Source organism: Oncorhynchus keta, unplaced genomic scaffold (genome assembly GCF_023373465.1).
Source record: "Oncorhynchus keta strain PuntledgeMale-10-30-2019 unplaced genomic scaffold, Oket_V2 Un_scaffold_3531_pilon_pilon, whole genome shotgun sequence".
Taxonomy (NCBI): domain Eukaryota; kingdom Metazoa; phylum Chordata; class Actinopteri; order Salmoniformes; family Salmonidae; genus Oncorhynchus; species Oncorhynchus keta.
In genome coordinates, this window is record NW_026290920.1 from 1480528 (window position 1) to 1500607 (window position 20080).

At 42.5% G+C, this 20080-nt stretch overlaps 1 protein-coding gene across 1 annotated transcript in view; it reads left to right on the forward strand.

Annotated features, from left to right (window-relative positions):
• Window positions 1–20080, forward strand: part of crtc3 (CREB regulated transcription coactivator 3) — a 94480-nt gene that overhangs the window by 21236 nt on the left and 53164 nt on the right. The window contains exons 3-4 of the mRNA XM_052515963.1: window positions 1129–1260; window positions 14661–14722. Of these exons, the coding sequence (XP_052371923.1) occupies window positions 1129–1260; window positions 14661–14722 (194 nt within the window). The remainder of the gene's footprint in view (window positions 1–1128; window positions 1261–14660; window positions 14723–20080) is intronic.

Consider the following 20080-nt stretch of genomic DNA (forward strand, 5'->3'; position numbering starts at 1 on the left):
AAAGGGCCACCAGATTGGTATGAGTATGTATTTTGAAGTAGTCCTACTCACACGTTTGCATGGTTTTGGCAAAGAGATCAACCAAACTGTGTCCCCTTGCCCAGCAACACAAACAGTAAAAACTACAGTATGTCTGGTACACTTACTGTAAAAACCACTTTGATGCACATTTTATTGTAAAAACTACAGCATGTGTGACAGTTTCTGGAAATGGAGACTCTCCTTGTAATCACTGCCTAACAGAGACAATGTCCCTCTCAACAAATCCAGACCTCAATGACGCCCTAGATGGTCCCACACACACACGGCGCTCTGCACAGTATAGCACTATACTTTCAGAAATTCAAAACAGCAAGCCTCTCTTGAGGACTCTTAACTAAATAATTCAGATGTTATCCTACCCAGACAAGCAACAACAAAGTACTAAGATCTGTGTTCTGGCTTCGGTCTGTCTCATTCAGAAGAAACACACAGTGGGTGAATGTGATAGCGCTGTAGCTGCCCACGTGGGCTTGCCTGAATCGGTTTGTCCTCAGAGGATAGAGCGCTAACGTTAGCCTAGATGTGTATGCTACAATACAGTAGCTCCAGGTAAAAGTGCCCTTGTTGTGTTGAAGAATGGCTCTTTTGAGGGGTGGGATTAGGGGTCTAGGTGTGCATTCTAAATGGTACCCTATTCTCTTTTTATAGTGCACTATTTTAGACCAGATCCCTATGGGCCCTGGTCAGAAGTAGTGCACCATAAAGGGAATGGGGTGTCATTTGGGACGCAGACCTAGAAACCAGACTCGATCACAGTAGAAGAACGTGACTCTTTACTCCTTAGAGATGCTAGTACAGGTTTAATGGACCTGGCTGCACTTGATCCTAATCATTTGTTAGTGCTCGTTCATTGTAACTGTAGTGTTTTCATTTTGGTTAGGGTTTGAGTGTTTTAATGAACGATATCCGTCTCTCGTTTCTTTTCTTTTCTTTTTCTTTTCTTTTTCTTTTCTTTTCTTTTCTTCTTTTCTTCTTTCTTTCTTTTTTTTATGCTTACGGACTGTCCCTCAGGTTGTGGCAGGAGACCAGGTATTTGGTGTGTGTGTGTCTCTTTCTCTCTCATTTTAACATCTCCCTCTTCCTCAGGGTGGCTTCCCAGGGGCCTTGGACAGTGTCAGGGGGACACGTCACCATGGCCTGGTAGAGAGGGTGCACCGGGACCGCAACCAACGCATTAACTTGCCTCACCGCCGGCCCATCGACAAGCACGGACGGCAGATATCCTTCCACAAGTAGTACCAGTAGGAACCAGTTACCAGTAATATTTGGTAGTAACTCGTGCATATAGAAACTAGTACCAGTAGTACGTAGTCAACTTACCTGTAGCAACTATTACCACACTTAGTACCTGTACAACATCTGGGGCCCTCAAATGTGTTTTGCTTCTAAACTGTCAGAATTCTCACAAGCATGTTGACAAAGCTGATGACAACGATTTACAACTAATAAATGCTATAATTTGTCAAACTGTCAATCAATCCATTATGTCTGAATTTCAGCATAGAGGTTCATGTTGTAGCCTATGCAGAGGGCTGCACGACCCTTGTTGTGCCATTGGACTACAGTGTAGCTTACCCAGCATGTGATGTGCTCTTAAAATGCATATCTATGGAATTGTTGATTGCATTTATTTCATCTTTGTTTTAACAGGGAGTCACCATTGAGACCAAGGTCTCTTTTACAAGGAATCAAATACAATGTAAAATATTGTAGCAGCTAGCAAGATGGTTGCACTGTTGGTGTTTGCTGTGAGTCCTTTTGGCAGGTTTGTGTGTGTGGTGTAAATGTGTGTGTGCTCACTGACCTTTGCTAGTGTGGGCAGAGTGTTGTTGAAGCCCAAGGCTCAGTTAGTCATTATAAAAACATGACATGTAATACATTGTGCTAGTCACTGACAGTTCGGCTTAATGGACATGGACATTGGTGGGAGAGTGTGCCTGTGTTACTGTTGTGATTCCCCTATATTAATTTAGCAGGGGCAAGCAACTTCTGCTAAATCGCTGCCGCCACTGATAAAATAAATAGTCATTTATTTTCTGAATGGTAATGTTTTCAGAGTAAACTTAAGCGACACACTTACTGACCAATTTATTAGGTACACCCATCACTAGATCTGTCGGACCCCTCTTTGCCTCCAGACAGCATGAATTCATCGGGGCATTCTACAAGGTGTTGGAAACATTCCACAGGGATGTTGGTCCATGCTGAGGCGATGGCATCACACAGTTGCTGCAGATTGAACGGCGGTACATTTATGCTGCGAACAGCCCGTTCCATCTGGGGATTGTGCAAGCCACTCTAGTAAACTGAACTCGCTGTCATGTTCCAGGCAATGTTTTTCCACTCTTCAATTGGCCAGTGGTGATTGCCTGCCCACTGGAGCCACTACTTCTTGTTTTTAGCTGGTAGGAATGGAACCCTGTGTGGTCATCTGCTGCAATAGCCCATCAACAAGTTCTGCACTCCACTGTTGTACTGCGTGGTTATTTTGCTCTTTGTGGCCTGCCTGTTAGCTTGCACGATTCTTGCCATTCTCCTTCGACCTCTCATCAACGAGCTGTTTTTTGGCCACAGGACTTCTGCTGATTTTTATTTATATATATATATCAGCAGAAGTTGAGAATCATAAAAAAAATATATATATATATATTTTTTTATGATTCTCGATAAACCCAAATAACCGTTGTGCGTGAAAAGCTCAGTAGGGCAGCTGTTTATGAGGTACTGGACCCGGCAAGCCTGGCACCAACGATCATACCATGCTCAAAGTTGTTTTGCCCATTCTAACGTTCAATTGAACAGTAACTGAATGCCTCGATGCCTGTCTACCACGTGACTCAATGTCTGTTAGAACGATCCATTTTTGAGAACTGGGTGGTGTACCTAATAAACTGAGTATATGAAGTATGTAGAAAAGATAATGGAGCCACATATCTTTTTTAATAAGATCATCTTTGAGAACTAACAATCACCAAAATAAAAACTATACAGTCAGGGAGGATGTAAAAATCCAAAACAGTCATGTCATTGGGCCTCTGTGCCATAGAAAAATGTGTAGAATTGCAGGAAATTGCTTTCAAACTGCACATATTTGGTTTCTAACTGTGTGGGTTAGTAGGAGGACTGAGGTGGGAGTGGGTCTGCGAGCTCTTAACGCTCAGATTCTCAGTAGAGAAAGGATGGTCTTTCTTTGGAAACACCAACTGTCAGTCAGCGCCTTAAGAAACCCTTTCTTCAAGCACGGTCTCTGAGCCAGTATATTCTCCCATACACTACTCGACTGTGTGGTTTGCTTGTGTTTCACTCTTTCACACTGCATGCAAAGAAAGACTGTGTAAGTTGGGGGGGAAGCAAGTGAGTAAGCAGGGCCTAAAATTAATACCTGTGGGTAAGATGTCTTTCACCAGCCACATTGGTGGGTGGGTGGCCAGGGCTCCACAGTGTGAGCATTTCACTTGTATTTGTGAATAAAAATAGTCAAGTATTATCACATTTATAGCAGAATAAATGCTGCAGTAGTCTACTGAAGTGAAACTTTGTCCTTGTTTCTTGGCTATTTACATTTATCTGTTCACAAGCTATGTTGAGTTTCAACTGCTAGGGAAGAGAAGCAACACTGATACTAGTCGGATTCAATCTCACAGGCACAAAACATGACACTCATCACATTACCACGGTAACCACCCGCCCTAAAGGGGCAGGTGAAATGTTCTCTCATCTGTGATATTTTCATTAAAGACTTGGGTCATCAAAAAGGAAAAATTGAACAATACTACTTCTTACATTTTATTGTTTTAGAAACATTACAAAACATGCTCATCAGTTTTTTGGTGTTCATGTAATTTTTGCAAAAAAACACTGGCTGGTAAAAAATGGGTGGATGGTAGATTTCTATCTGCAGTGCCTGGTGGACCAAAAAGCACATTTTAGGTGTTTGAGTAAGGGAGTTAGTGTTTTTACATGCATTTAGTGTTTGTGCCTGTAAAAAGAAAGAACTAAAAAGTGGAAGAGCAAGTATCAGAGAATGTGGGATGGTGTGAGTGAGACACACAGTGAGTGTCTGAGGCTGCAGTGTTATGTAAGCACGAGTGACACTGTGACATACATACTGGCTAGTTGTAATGCTACACTGTGACATGCATACTGACTAGCTGTAATGCTACACTGTGACATGCATACTGGCTAGCTGTAATGCTACACCGTGACATACATACTGGCTAGTTGTAATGCTACACTGTGACATACATACTGGCTAGTTGTAATGCTACACTGACATACATACTGGCTAGTTGTAACGCTACACTGTGACATACTGGCTAGCTGTAACGCTACACTCTGACATACTGGCTAGCTGTAATGCTACACTGTGACATACATACTGGCTAGTTGTAATGCTACACTGTGACATACATACTGGCTAGTTGTAACGCTACACTGTGACATACATACTGGCTAGTTGTAACGCTACACTGACACACACTGGCTAGTTGTAATGCTACACTGTGACATACATACTGGCTAGTTGTAATGCTACAATGTGACATGCATACTGGCTAGTTGTAACGCTACACTGTGACACATACTGGCTAGCTGTAATGCTACACTGTGACATACATACTGGCTAGCTGTAATGCTACACTGTGACATACATACTGGCTAGTTGTAATGCTACACTGTGACATACATACTGGCTAGCTGTAATGCTACACTGTGACATCCATACTGGCTAGTTGTAATGCTACACTGTGACATACATACTGGCTAGTTGTAATGCTACACTGTGACATACATACTGGCTAGTTGTAACGCTACACTGTGACATACATACTGGCTAGTTGTAACGCTACACTGTGACACATACTGGCTAGTTGTAACGCTACACTGTGACATACATACTGGCTAGTTGTAACGCTACACTGTGACATACATACTGGCTAGTTGTAACGCTACACTGTGACACACACTGGCTACTTGTAATTCTACACTGTGACATACATACTGGCTAGTTGTAATGCTACAATGTGACATGCATACTGGCTAGCTGTAATGCTACACTGTGACATACATACTGGCTAGCTGTAATGCTACACTGTGACACATACTGGCTAGTTGTAATGCTACACTGTCACATGCATACTGGCTAGTTGTAATGCTACACTGTGACATACATACTGGCTAGTTGTAACGCTACACTGTGACACATACTGGCTAGTTGTAATGCGACACTGTGACATACATACTGGCTAGTTGTAACGCTACACTGTGACATACATACTGGCTAGTTGTAACGCTACACTGTGACATACATACTGGCTAGTTGTAACGCTACACTGTGACATACACACTGGCTAGTTGTAACGCTACACTGACACACACTGGCTAGTTGTAACGCTACACTGACACACACTGGCTAGTTGTAATGCTACACTGACACACACTGGCTAGTTGTAATGCTACACTGACACACACTGGCTAGTTGTAATGCTACACTGACACACACTGGCTAGTTGTAATGCTACACTGACACACACTGGCTAGTTGTAATGCTACACTGACACACACTGGCTAGTTGTAATGCTACACTGACACACACTGGCTAGTTGTAATGCTACACTGACACACACTGGCTAGTTGTAATGCTACACTGACACACACTGGCTAGTTGTAATGCTACACTGACACACACTGGCTAGTTGTAATGCTACACTGACACACACTGGCTAGTTGTAATGCTACACTGACACCTACTGGCTAGTTGTAATGCTACACTGACGTGCACACCTACTGGCTAGTTGTAATGCTACACTGACATACATACTGGCTAGTTGTAATGCTAGACTGTGACGTACACAACTTCTGGCTAGTTGTAATGCTACACTGTGACGTACACACCTACTGGCTAGTTGTAATGCTACACTGTGACGTACACACCTACTGGCTAGTTGTAATGCTACACTGTGACGTACACATCTACTGGCTAGTTGTAATGCTACACTGTGACGTACACACCTACTGGCTAGTTGTAATGCTACACTGTGACGTACACATCTACTGGCTAGTTGTAATGCTACACTGTGACGTACACACCTACTGGCTAGTTGTAATGCTACACTGTGACGTACACACCTACTGTCTAGTTGTAATGCTACACTGTGACGTACACACCTACTGGCTAGTTGTAATGCTACATTGACCATCTTATCTCCCTGTATGACCCTTGGAGCTCCCTTCCGCCCTTAAAGTGGACTAGCCGCAATGACCAGCAGGCACAGATCTAGGATCAGCTCACTCCCCCAATCGTAACTCTGCAACTACTCCTAATATTTTCTCATTTTTTAAAAAGTTCCTTTCTGTGAATCAAGTTGTTACGCACATGTTCTTGCCTTGGAGGCTTGTCCAAGTTACATAACTGGAGAATTAAAAGAATGGCTGAGAACTGGACTGAGAATGTAGTAGTTACTGTTGCTAGCAGATCAAGTTCTGGGAAGTTGTCTTGGAGACAGACGGGAGTGTGTGAGAGGGGGGGGAAGAGTGTGTTTGAAGGCGAGAGAGAAAGGGGAATGTTTTCGCATGTCACTCTGTGCGCGTGTGTGATCTCGCCATGTTGCAGTAGAGAGAGCGAGAGGGGAAGTCTTTGGTTTTGAAGGATATTTCATCTGGAAAACTCCCTGTTAGCCTGTAGTAAAGAGTGTTGCTAAGTTATTCAGAGTGAGGCGCGCGCAACACAACACACTCTTAAAATAAAAGCGTGCACAAACACACATTCCTTCCGCTCCCGTATTTGTATTTATTAGGGATCCCCATTAGCTGCTGCCAAGGTAGCAGCTACTCTTCCTGGGGTACAAACACATTAAGGCACTTACATTACACAAGATAAAACAGTTTATCATATAACATTATTATACCACTACATATTTACAATACAAAATGTATAATAAGTTATTTCAATGTGCCTGTATGTGTGTGTCTTCACTGTCCCTGCTGTTTCATAAGGTGTATTTTTGCTTTTTAAAAATCTGATTCTACTGCTTGCATTACCTGATGTGGAATAGAGTTCCATGTAGTCATGGCTCTATGTAGTACTGTGCGCCTCCCATAGTCTGTTCTTGACTTTGGGACTGTGAAGAGACCTCTGGTGGTATGTCTTGTGGGGTATGTATGCATGGGTGTCCGAGCTGTGTGCTAGTAGTTTAAACAGACAACTCCATGCATTCAGCATGTCAACACTTCTTACAAAAACAACTAGTGATGAAGTCAGTCTCTCCTCCACTCTGAGCCATAAGAGATTGACATGCATATCATTAACTTCAGCTCTCCATGTATATCTAAGGACCAGCCGTGCTGCCCTGTTTTGAGACAATTGTAATTTTCCCAAGCCTCCCTTTGTGGCACCTGACCACACTACTGAACACCAGTCCAAGTGTGACAACACTAGGGCCTGTAGGACCTGCCTTGTTGATAGTACTGTTAAGAAGGTAGAGTAACGCTTTATTATGGACAGACTTCTCCCCATCATAGCTACTGTTGTTTCAACATGTTTTGACTGTTTTACAATCCAGGGTTACTCCAAGCAGTTTAGTCACATCCACTTGCTCAATTTCCACATTATTCATTGCAAGGTTTAGTTGATGTTTAGTGAATGATTTGTCCCAAATACAATGCTTTTACATTTTTTAAATATTCAGGACTAACTTATTCCTTGCCACCCATTCTGAAAAAAACTGCAGCTCTTAAGTTTTGCAGTGATTTTAGGCGCTGTAGTAGCTGACGTTTATAGTGTTGAGTCAGTATCTCTGGAGAGGAAGGGACTAACACACACAGTAGTAGGCTCTCCTGGTTTTTGGCTCTGTGTGTGCAAACAGGCCCTTTGTTTGTGTAAATAGAGGTTGCTCCAGTGTGTGTGTGTGTGTGTGTGTGTTTGAGGTCTGGATACTGAGTCAGCAGCACCCTGCAGCATATGATCTTCACACTGGGAGAAGGAAGAGGCCGGGCAGAGGAGTATCCTCCAGCCAAAATGTGTTTTCACTCTGCAGGCAATCTTTTTTTCTTCCCCCCCCCTACATGCCAGATGTCCCTCACAGTTGGAGCTTGTTTTTCACTCGAGTCGGACTGGTCGAGTCTGCCAAGATCAGACAGGCGGTGAAAGAGAGCCGAGGAGATTTCACTACGCCCACTCTTCTAGAACATCCTCTCCTTTTCATCCCCTCTTCGCTCTCCACTCAGGGTTTTCTGAAGCACTGTAGATTTTAGCAGCAGTGGTTGGACTGTACTGTAGTTGTTTAACTAACCTACTACTACAGTATACACTCTTGACTATCCTCCCATTTCTCTAGTTTATTTCAACACCCTTCACTCCATGTGGGTTTACTAACTGAATGAACTGAAGAAGGCTTTTAGTTGAAACGTTTGTGTGAAGGCGTCTGCATGTTTCCCACACGAAACAGTTCTGTTCGGGTGCACAACATTTTTTTTCTCGAGGCAAGCCGAAGTCTACCCCCTTGTTGGCGATTGGTCAACAGTAGAAGTTCTTCAATGAAGTGCCTGTTGTCTTTCAACGAGACACTACTTGTCCTAATGCACATGCTTTCACTTGAGAAATACTGCACCAAACATCCTAGTCAGATGAAAAATTGCCCGACTGCAAAAACATAAACTAAAGAAATCTGTCATTAATTTTTATCTTTGATTAATTCTAACTATTTTGAGTAAGTGTATACTGGCTATGGTGTCTCAAAAGGGACAAACAGTACTATTGGCACCTTTTCTTGTTTTTCAAGTGAAGGTCTATTAAGGGAATATGCTAGCACACTGGTTCGGTTCGCCTACGGCTGGGCTCCAGCCGAAGTGAAGCATGCTGACGCTTTAAAATTCCTCTTTTAAAACTCCTGTGTGTGTAGACATGTTATTTTTTATTTTAAATTGTCACTGTTATAAATGAGGTGGTATCAGTTTTCTGGCACTGTTGTAAATGAGATGGTATGGGTCTTCTGGTGCTCTTGTAAATGAGGTGGTATGGGTCTTCTGGTGCTCTTGTAAATGAGGTGGTATGGTTCTATAGTCATCAGGTCTGGTCAGTTTACTAGCTAATCTATTAAACTCTCTGGTAGGGTGATGCCAAGCACCCAAGTACTGTGATGTCCAGAAGAGCATACTGTGTGTGCTCTAGTCCCTTTCTCTCTAGACATACTGGAGCAGAGGGATAATTTGTGTGTATGCGTTTATTTTATGTGTGTGCGTGTCTCACGTCTCACTCTGAATAACTTACCAGCACCCTGTTTGCCACTGCCTGCCAGGGAATCATCCTGATGAATTATGGGGAATGGAACATGCAACTCAATATCCATCCAAATCAAAGACTTCCTCTCTCTGCTGCTGAAGCCCGGCGAGATCACGCACACACTCTCCCCCTTTCTCTCTTGCTTTCTCACACACACACTCTCTTTTCCCCCTTCTCTCCTCTTTCCCTTTCTCACACACACCCGTCTGTCTCCAAGACCAACAATAGACTTCCCAGAACTTGATCTGCTAGCAACAGCAACTACCACGTTCAGTCAAGTTCTCGGCTATTCTTTTAATTCTCCAGGTTTATGTAAGTTGGACAAGCCTTCAAGTCAAGAACTGAAACATCGGCATAACTATAACTTGATGCACACAGACTTGAACAGTAAGGAACTCCTTATGGAAAAAGAAAAGGTTGAATAAATATATATTCATGTGATGCAACTCTCAGAGCACCTCACCTAGTCGGCTCGATCCAACGCTCTTAACCGCTAGGCTGCCTACTGTTTACTTATGGATCATTCAAAAGCTGAAGATGACCACAACACTGAAGTTTTCAGTATATCTAATGGTGCTTTTTTAAATAAAATAAATAAATAAAACTGGGGCAAAATAAACCATATAATTGAAAAATCTGTCAACGTACCCTTGAGCAAGGCACGTAACCCTAATTGCTCCTTAAGTCACTCTGGATAAGAGCATCTGCAAAATGACAAATGTATTGAAGAGGGTGGACAAAGCTTTCAGTGTGATTGCTCTCTTTTCCTCCCTCTACCTCTTTCTCAATCTACCAATCCATTTCCTGTCTATTTTCTTTCTTTCTCTACCTTGCCATCTGTCTTTCTTTGTACCTTACTTTCTTCTCTCTCGCTCTCCCTCATCCTTTCTCTCCATCATTCTTTGTCTCTCTCTCTCACTCACTCACTCACTCACTCACTCACTCACTCACTCACTCTGCATTAGCAGTTATTAGATCTCCCCCAGTGGTAATCCATCCGTTGCTTCTGGCTTTGCGGACCAGGAACATGCATGTCATTAATGTCTCCCGGTTGCCCCGTTGTGATGTCATGTAACTTTATTGATCACATCAACATAGAACATGTTTTGCTAATCCCTGTCTTCTAATCAGCCATGTCAGCTGGCCTATTAACAGGACCGCACCGTGTTCTTGTTTTTCAGAGCTTTCAGGGTTAGGCTATAGGCAGGATGCTAGTCCCTTTTTAAATTTGCACTGCGTTACCCTTAGGCTGACCAAGACAAATGTCTGTCTGTGACAATTGCTCCAGGCTTCACATATGAAAAATGGACACACTGCTGTAAGTTGCTTTGCAGCATATTATTATTATATTCTGATCATCACATGTCCTGTCGTTGCAGCGAGAGCTTTCCACTCAGTGATATCTATCTACACCTATATATTATGTAAAGGTTAGCTTATTGTACTGTACACACCCTTTTCTATTCATATACTGTCTTTACACACCATTAAATATTTAAGCAATAAGTCCCGAGGGGGAGAGGTATATGGCTGTTCTTTCGCACGATGCAACGTGGAGTGCTAGGACACAGACCTTTGCCATGGTATATTGGCCATATATCACAAACCCTCAAGGTACCTTATTGCTATTTTAAACTGGTTACCAACCTAATTAGAGCAGTAAAAAAATACATACATACCTAGGACAGGATAAAGTAATCCTTCTCACCCCCCTTAAAATATTTAGATGCACTATTGTAAAGTGGCTGTTCCACTGGATGTCATAAGGTGAATGCACCAATTTGTAAGTCGCTCTGGATAAGAGCGTCTGCTAAATGACTTAAATGTAAATGTAATACATACATACATACATACAGTGGGGCAAAAAAGTATTTAGTCAGATACCAATTGTGTTACTACATGATTCCATATGTGTTTCATTATTTTGATAATGATTTGCAAATGATTTGCAAATAAATTCATAAAAAATCCTACAATGTGATTTTCTGGATTTTTTTTCTTCTTCTCATTTTGTCTGTCATAGTTGAAGTGTACCTATGATGAAAATTACAGGCCTCATCTTTTTAAGTGGGAGAACTTGCACAATTGGTGGCTGACTAAATACTTTTTTGCCCCACTGTACATATATACATACATACATATTCTAAGCTTTTCTTTATTTTTTACTGTTTTCTGAAACACATATGGAATCATGTAGTAACCAAAAAAGTGTTAAACAAATCAAAATAGCCACCCTTTGCTTTGACAGCTTTGCACTTTCTTGGCATTCTCTCAACCAGCTTTGAGGTAGTCACCTGGAATGCTTTTCCAATAGTCTTGAAGGAGTTTCTACATATGCACTCGTTGGCTGCTTTTTCTTCACTCTGCTGTCGAACTCATCCCTAACCATCTCAATTGGGTTTGAGGTCGGGTGATTGTGGTGGCCAGATCATCTGATTACAGCACTGAATCACTCTCCTTAGTCAAATAGCCCTGGAGGTGTGTTTTGGGTCATTGGCCTGTTGAATAACAGATGATAGCCCCACTAAGTGCAAACCAGATGGGATGGCGTATCGCTGCAGAATTGTGAGATTGTGAGGACCCCCTGCAGTACCTCCGGAGGCCAGATCTCAAAATACTTGAAAACAAATAATAAAACATACTTTTTATTATGAATAATACTAACTTTTTTTATTGATATGGAATAGGTTTAGAGTGTATAATGTAATACAATGTCTACGATGTATCTTCATAACCCTTGGCAACATGGGCCTGGGAGGCTCACAGGGATAATGGTATCCACTGCAGTATTGAGGCGGAAGGTAGCCTAGTGGTTTGAGCGTTGGGTCAGTAACCGAAAGGTTGCTAGAACAAATCCCTGAGCTGACAAGGTACAATCTTTCGTTCTGCCCCTGAACAAGGCATTTAACCCACTGTTCCTAGGCTGTCATTGTAAATTAGAATTTGTTCTTAACTGACTTGCCTGGTTAAATAAAGGGTCAAATAAATACATTCTACCAATTTATACAGTGTTCAACTCTACACTGATTGTGTTCCCTAATTATTTTCTTACATAAATGTCACAATGTGTAGACTTGCAGGATATTAGCTTGTCAGGCTACAACAACACAATCTCTCTGCCCCATGACAAAAATGTGTATAATTGATGTAAGTTAACTTGAAAACTGCTAAATGTTCTCTGATCCCAAGAGACAGGCTTTTAAAATGTTCTTTCCCAGGGCCCGAGACTTGGTTTGTCCAGCCGTGCACTGCAGGAGTAAAAGTACTTGTATGCTTTTTATTTATTTATTTATCTCACTCTAGTTGTTTTCTGATTTTGGATCGGGTCCCTGATGAATTTGCTATCACAAATATTTGTCCTTGGCCCTAAAGTTTGAGTACCCCTGATCTAGAGTACAATTCTGATTGCCTTAATGCAGACTGGACTGAAATAACCTGTTGGGATGGGATCTCCTTCCATTATGTCCTCTCATACACTGGTCTGAGATTATGGCCAAAAAATCAAACTTTTAAATAAAGGGTCAAATAAATTTATGGGCAATTCACAATATACAGTAAATCTCTAAATAAGCTTTGTTGTACAATTTAAGTTCAAATACACTGCATTTCAAACAGTCAGCAATAAACATGAATTCAGGACTTGCGAAATTATACTAATCCTAAATATAAGCCTTGCACATCCATAAAATGACAATTTTATCAAAATAGTTTAACCTGCTTTTTTTTGTAATAATCACTGATCTGTCTTTCAATCTGTATGAAAAAAAATACAAATACAATACAATACAATACAAATATAACCACAACCATGCACATTCACTAATAAAGACTAACTTCTTGTCGCAGGCATTCTAGATAATTAACACCAGTCTCATAAACACTCAAGCCCATGTGCTAGTGAGTAGACCACTAATCTTTATATTTTAAATTTAGCCTACTTGGGTCTATTTGCTGTCTAACAAGGTAGAACAGTTGAATTGTTATGAACACACCCTTCTGTCCTCTCCAACTGTTTGAACAGCATGCTAGCCTGTCTACGTAGTTCAGATGTTGAAATAAAGTGGCCCAACTTATTTCTCAAAATGAGGTGGCAATTTATATAATTGATTTATGAAACACTGACTAGACAGCTAGTATAACAGTCTGGCTAAAATGCTGCTAGCAGTACCGCACATGACAATGAGCATTCGTTTTCCAGGCATTTGGAATATCGCACAGAAACATTACATTCAAATGAATGTGATATATTGCCTAGCCCTTAATGTGTGTGGTGTTTTGATTGCAGTGAGCCAGAGTCACTGAAGGAGATCTGTGCTAGGGGTTGCCAGGAGGGCACCAGGCTCCATCTGCCCCAGCCAGCCAGTCACTCTGTAGAAATGACTTCATTTAACCAGACCCTTTACAAATGATGGCTGGTAATGAGAGTAGTCTAAGTCCCTATTCGAGATGGGAGGCGCTCCAACATATTTATTTAACCAGACACTTTACAAATGATGGCTGGTAATGAGAGTAGTCTAAGTCCCTATTAGAGATGGGATGCGCTCCAACATATTTATTTAACCAGACCCTTTACAAATGATGGCTGGTAATGAGAGTAGTCTAAGTCCCTATTAGAGATGGGAGGCGCTCCAACATATTTATTTAACCAGACCCTTTACAAATGATGGCTGGTAATGAGAGTAGTCTAAGTCCCTATTAGAGATGGGAGGCGCTCCAACATATTTATTTAGCCAAGTTTCTGTTTGATTTTCAAAATACATATAGAAAATCAGTGTGTGTGCTAATGGTGCATCATTTCTGCTTACTGGTAGGCTTTTTAATGGCCTGAAACGTGTTTTTTAAACTAGCTAGAACTTGATAGAATCAAGTACTATTTTGCTTTTGAGTGAGTTCCGCCTGTCCTTTCTCAATGAAAAGCACAGAGACCCTCTTACCTTACTTTCATGAGAGTGAGGTGAGTTAACTGAAAGTGTAAAGCCGTCTATAGTCTGACTCTACATTGCACTTCACTCCCTACTGCTCTCTAGACAATGTCAGGAACTCCATTGCGGGGGTTGGGCCTAGTCCAGGCAGCCATATTGTTCACAGAACCTCGCACCACTATTTCCTGCATGCATTTATTCAGTCCCATATCACGTGTGCGCGTATAGAGAAATCTTTACTCAATCTCATACTCTATTTGAATCAAATGAGGAATTAGACTAGAATGTAGTAATAGAATAGTTAAGTAGTTGTACTGTTAGGAAATGTAGTCCACTGTTATTTAGAAATGCATGAAAAGTAATGTTTTGTTAAGGCAGAGTTGTGTTCCATTATTGTCATTTCCTTGACTGGGCCCCACATGGAGAGCTCCCCGTACGGAACCGTGTACCTGTCCCCTCCGCCGGACAACAACTGGAGAAGGTGAGTGGCTTTACAGATACTAGTATTTGTAATGTTGTGTAAAAACAACTAACAAAAAAAGCTGTTTTTAACATAATTGTAATTTTTGATCGACATGGAACACTGGACAGCTACTTTAACTTACTCTGAATCAAGATTATGGCCCAGTAATACCCTTGTGCAGCAGGCAGATTTGCATTAAGCATTGTTGAATCCCAAATGGCACCCTATCCCTTATATAGGGCACTACTTTTGACCAGGGTCCAGGACTCGTGACTACATAATGCACTACTTTTGACCAGGGCTTGTGACTACTGTATATAGTGCACTACTTTTGACCAGGGCTCCTGACCTATATAGGGCACTACTTTTGACCAGGGCTCCTGACCTATATAGGGCACTACTTTTGACCAGGGCTCCTGACCTATATAGGGCACTACTTTTGACCAGGGCTCCTGACCTATATAGGGCACTACTTTTGACCAGGGCTCCTGACCTATATAGGACACTACTTTTGACCAGGGCTCCTGACCTATATAGGGCACTACTTTTGACCAGGGCTCATGACCTATATAGGGCACTACTTTTGACCAGGGCTCGTGACCTATATAGGGCACTACTTTTGACCAGGGTCCAGGACTCGTGACTATATAGGGGATAGGATGCCATCTGAGATGCAGCCATTGTATCTACTCAGAGATGCTCAGTGAAGGGATCAGATTGCCACGTGAGGCACCCAGGTGGGCCACGCGTCTACAGAGGTGCTTCTGACAGATAGCCTTTTGGTTTAAAGGTCAGATGGCGTCATTCTAATGCTCTACCTGCCGCTGTTGTGACTCATTGCTGTCATAGGGTGAATCTGGCCCACAAGTCTTTGTGGTCCTCCTGTGCTTTGCTTAAGTATCTCCAGCTTAAAGGGGAAATCAACACCGTTTACAAAATGTGATAATGTCATGGCTTATTATTGCTCGTTAGGTATCACTGCCATGTGTGTGCATGCGCGTTTGTGCTAGTGTGTTTCTTCAGTTAAACTGCCTGCCTGGTTTTACCTACCTAGAGAAGGCAGCAGTGTAATTACTGGACAGTTTTCTCCCCCTCCAGTGTTTACAAGGCAGTGAATTGCAGCCCTGCAATAAAGGGCTTAGCCGAGCCCCTCCCTCTCCCGCTCTCTTCCTCTCTCTCTCGCTCTATACAGTTGTGTGTTTTGAATGTTGGCTTGGCCGGCTGCCAGTCACCCTGCCTTCTCCTCTCACCCCCGTAGAACTGCAGCCTCTGAAGCCCAGCATGGACACACATGGCCTCCATCTTTGCTCTTACTGTACTGTACTGGAGGACAGTGTCATAAAACCTGGTTTCCCCTCCCCCTCCCCAATCCTAACCTTAACCAATAGTGGGGGAAATCCAAATCTGTCCCAAGATCGGTGTGTAGGTCGGCAGGTCCACACCCTCATGTCGTTGTTGACAGACAAAAACAGGTTGGCCTGTGATGACAAACCTCCTGACCGAGCAAACAGATGTGACTTCGTGTTCCCAGAAAGAGCAGGGAGGGAGTGCCATGTGCATCATACACACAGGCATGTGCTACACAAACATACGGACACAGATTTACTCTGGATTTGGGTTGGGATTGATTCACACTGCCTCTTGGCTCCATCACAATTGACCCGTTGTGGGATAGTGATAGCCTAGATCAAATCTGATTGGGTTTGGTTGAACAAGATTAAGCGTTGTTGAAGTTTTAAACTTTTTGACAGCGCCTCTATTACTGTTTAACCAAATTGTTTATGTAAAAACATTTCTGAAGCTTCGCTAATTACGCACATAAACAATAAAACCAGAGAAGGTGGGCCTATGTTTTAGTTGAAAAATCAGGTTATGAATCCGTCTGCGTTAGGACATTAAATCAGGATTTCAGTGTAGTTATACTTCAGTGTTTTCCTTCAAGAATCTCCCTTGGGGATAATTTATTAGATCAAATAGGACCATATTTAACCCTTAGACGGAGAACAGTGATGTATTTGTTTTAGAGCATTCAGCCTCGGCAGACAAACACAACTTTTCCCACTTCCTCTCTTCAGTTACTGCCCTGAACTGGTTAAACGTGTTGACTTGGTAACCAGTGTTTTATGTGTACATCCCTCATTCAGATGGCTGCTAATCAAGTGCTTCCAGAGGCCACCTAATGGATTTTCAGCAAACCAAGCGATCCTAGGCATTATGTGACATGCTAGCTACACAGTATAGAATACATCATATGAGCAAAAGTGACTTGGCTAATGATGAATGTCTTTGAGGTCCTCATGTTAAGGCTCTGTTTCACCATATTCTAGGGATTGATTGAATGACTCTTGTTTTTGTGGTTGCTGAAAGACATGTTGTTAATGCCTTGTATTGATGCACAGTTTTAAATGTCTGTGTTTTATTGATGTCTAAGACCTGTCTTAATGCTTCTCTCTACTGGACCAGAGGCCCTGGTGTCCACCCAACTACTCACCACATGCATTCTTCTCTGACTAACACACTTCCATCCCTCAAGGACAGAGTTGTGTGGCCAGCTTACCGTAATCTTTCTATATTGCTTTCTCTCCTCTTTTAGGTATTTCTTTTAGATATCTCTCCATATCTCTATCCTTTGCTCGCTCTCTCTCTCTCTCTGTAAGGTATCTTGCCCCATGAAATATAAATGGCATAATTTAACATTTTATTTCAGTCTCTCTCTCCCTCCTCTCTCTCCATCTTCCTTGCTCCCTCAGCATTATTGGCACTAACCCCTCCATGGCCCTGCTGGCCAATCCTAGCCTCCCGCTCCACTCCACAGTGTTACAGGGATATGCTCCCCTCTGTTGGCTCTGACTACTGTGTGCACCGCGTGTGTTAAGGTCACATCCGTCCCTCTCTGTTTTTTGGTGCTCTCGGTAGGGTCAAAGGGTGAAGCGAGCTCTGCGATCTGTTCCAGTTCATCTGTGACTCCACTGTTTATAGTTAATCTTTTCAGTTGTTGTTGGAGTTTTCCACCACATTGACTCTCTGCTGAACTTGGTGTGAAGTCTGGGTTGTGTGTTTTTGATCCTTTCTGGATTCTGTCACCACTTAATGTTAACTGATGAAGGAAAACATAACATAAGTTTGTATACTTAACAAAAATATAAACGCTACATGTAAAGTGTTGGTTCCATGTTTAATGAGCTGAAATAAAAATAACCCAGAAATGTTCCATATGCACAAATTGGTTTACATCCCTATTAGTGACCATTTTTAATTTTCCTTTTCCCTTCCAAGGTCATTACACAGGTGAACCTTGTGCTGGGGTTAATAAAAGGTCACTTTAAAATGTGCACTTTTGTCACAACACAATGCCACAGATGTCTCAAGTTTTAAGGGAGCGTGCAATTGACATGCTGACTGCAGGAATGTCCACCAGAGCTGTTGCTCTAGAATTGAATGTTCATTTCACTACCATAAGCTGCCTCCAACATCATTTTAGAGAATTTGGCAGTATGTCCTCACAACCGCAGACCACGTGTAACCACGCCTGCCCAGGACCTCCACATCCGGCTTCCTCACCTGTGGGATCGTCTGAAGGGGGGTTATTTCTGTCTGTAATAAAGCCCTTTTCTGGGGAGAAACTCGTTCTGATTGGCTGGGCCTGGCTCCCCATGGCTGCACCCCTGTCCAGTCATGTGAAATCCATATATTAGGGCCTAATGATTTTTTAAAATTTGACTGATCATTCAGTAAAATCTTTAATTGTTGCATTTTATATTTTTGTTCAGTATATTTATTTCCCCTCTCAAAGTCACTGTGAAGCTCAAGCTAGATTGGTGAGAAGATCTGGGAGTAATAATAATAATAATATATGCCATGTAGCAGACGCTTTTATCCAAAGCGACTTACAGTCATGTGTGCATACATTCTACGTATGGGTGGTCCCGGGAATCGAACCCACTATTTGGGTCTGTCTTGTATTTGAAGTGCTTTTCAGTGGTAGCCCCTGCCATCAAGTCAAATGTTATTGGTTGCATATGCATATTTTAGTAGATGTTAATGTGGGTGTAGGGAAATGGAGAAAGGCCAAGGTTGGCTATGAATCTGCTCTCTGTGTAGATTGTGTTGTAGTTTAGTCTGATTCATGTTATGCAGTATGGTAGATACTGGTATTGTGAGCAACAACCTGCTGTGACCCAGAAGCAATCGGCCACAAGTGGCTTCTGATCCACCAGTTGAGAAGCAGGTTCCCAGCAGATCTATGCCCTCCACATTAGTGCTGTAAGTACAGATCTAGGATCATCTTCCCGAATCCTAACCTTAACCATTAATTGGGGAAATACAAAACTGACCCAAGACCAGCACCTCGAGGCAACTTCACCTTTCAAGCCCACCGGACCTTCGTTTGTTGATATAGGCCTTGTTCTATTTTTGACCCTGAGGTTGTGTGCTTACATGTGTTGTGGTGGTAGTAGTGCCCATGCCATGTTACATTCTTCAAAGGCCAATGGGAAGTAGTTTCCTCTTTTAGATGTTTTCCTTGACCTAAGAAGTTCTCATCTACAGGCTGTAGATTTGTATTGAAACCAACTAGTGTCAGAATGTCTTTCAGTGGGTGACAGCAGATCTGGACTGTGGGCTGGTCTGTTCTTCCTAGATAATGGAAAATACATTTGGCATTTTGGTCATTAAGCAGATGCTCTTACACATATCAACACAGATGAGAAGGCAGCATTCGGTCTGTGAGTGTGTAGTTCTTGGGAGTGTATCGATCTGGTAGTATTTCAGGTCTGTGCCAATAAGGGTCTGGTAGTGTTGGTGGTGTCTGTTTTGTGGCTGTCAGTTTGGATCGGTCACTGTGTTTTTGTATATTGAATTGATTTGTTAATGTGTCTCTGCTTGACTCTGTGGTCTTGTTGCTGAGATTCAGTCTGGGTCTAGGAGACAGATGCTCCAGTGCTGGTCCATCTCAGGGGAGAGAGCAGAGTGGGAAGTGTTTACAGCGCCGACCACATCTGCACTGCATTACCGCCTCGGCAGGTTGCCTGGAGACGGGCCACAAATCCCCTTAACCCTTTCAGCTCTGTCCGCGCCCCAGAGAGCAGATCAGAGCCCGCTGTCTATACACAGGCTTAGTGTCCCTGGCTGTCATCAAACAGACAATTACGAGAGGATGAAGTGCTGATCCAGAGTGTAGATAGCAAGTGTTTCTCTGTGTGTTTTTCTTTGGAGGCTTTGTATCCATTAGTATTGTATGGCGGTCTGTATGTATACTACACGTACGTGTGTGTGCTCTTGTCTGTCTAGCGTTGTGAAACCACTCCAGTGCGTCGAGATGCATTGCAGGCTGCTGGCTTGTCTAAAGCCTGCTTTCAGATCAGTGGGCTTAGAGAC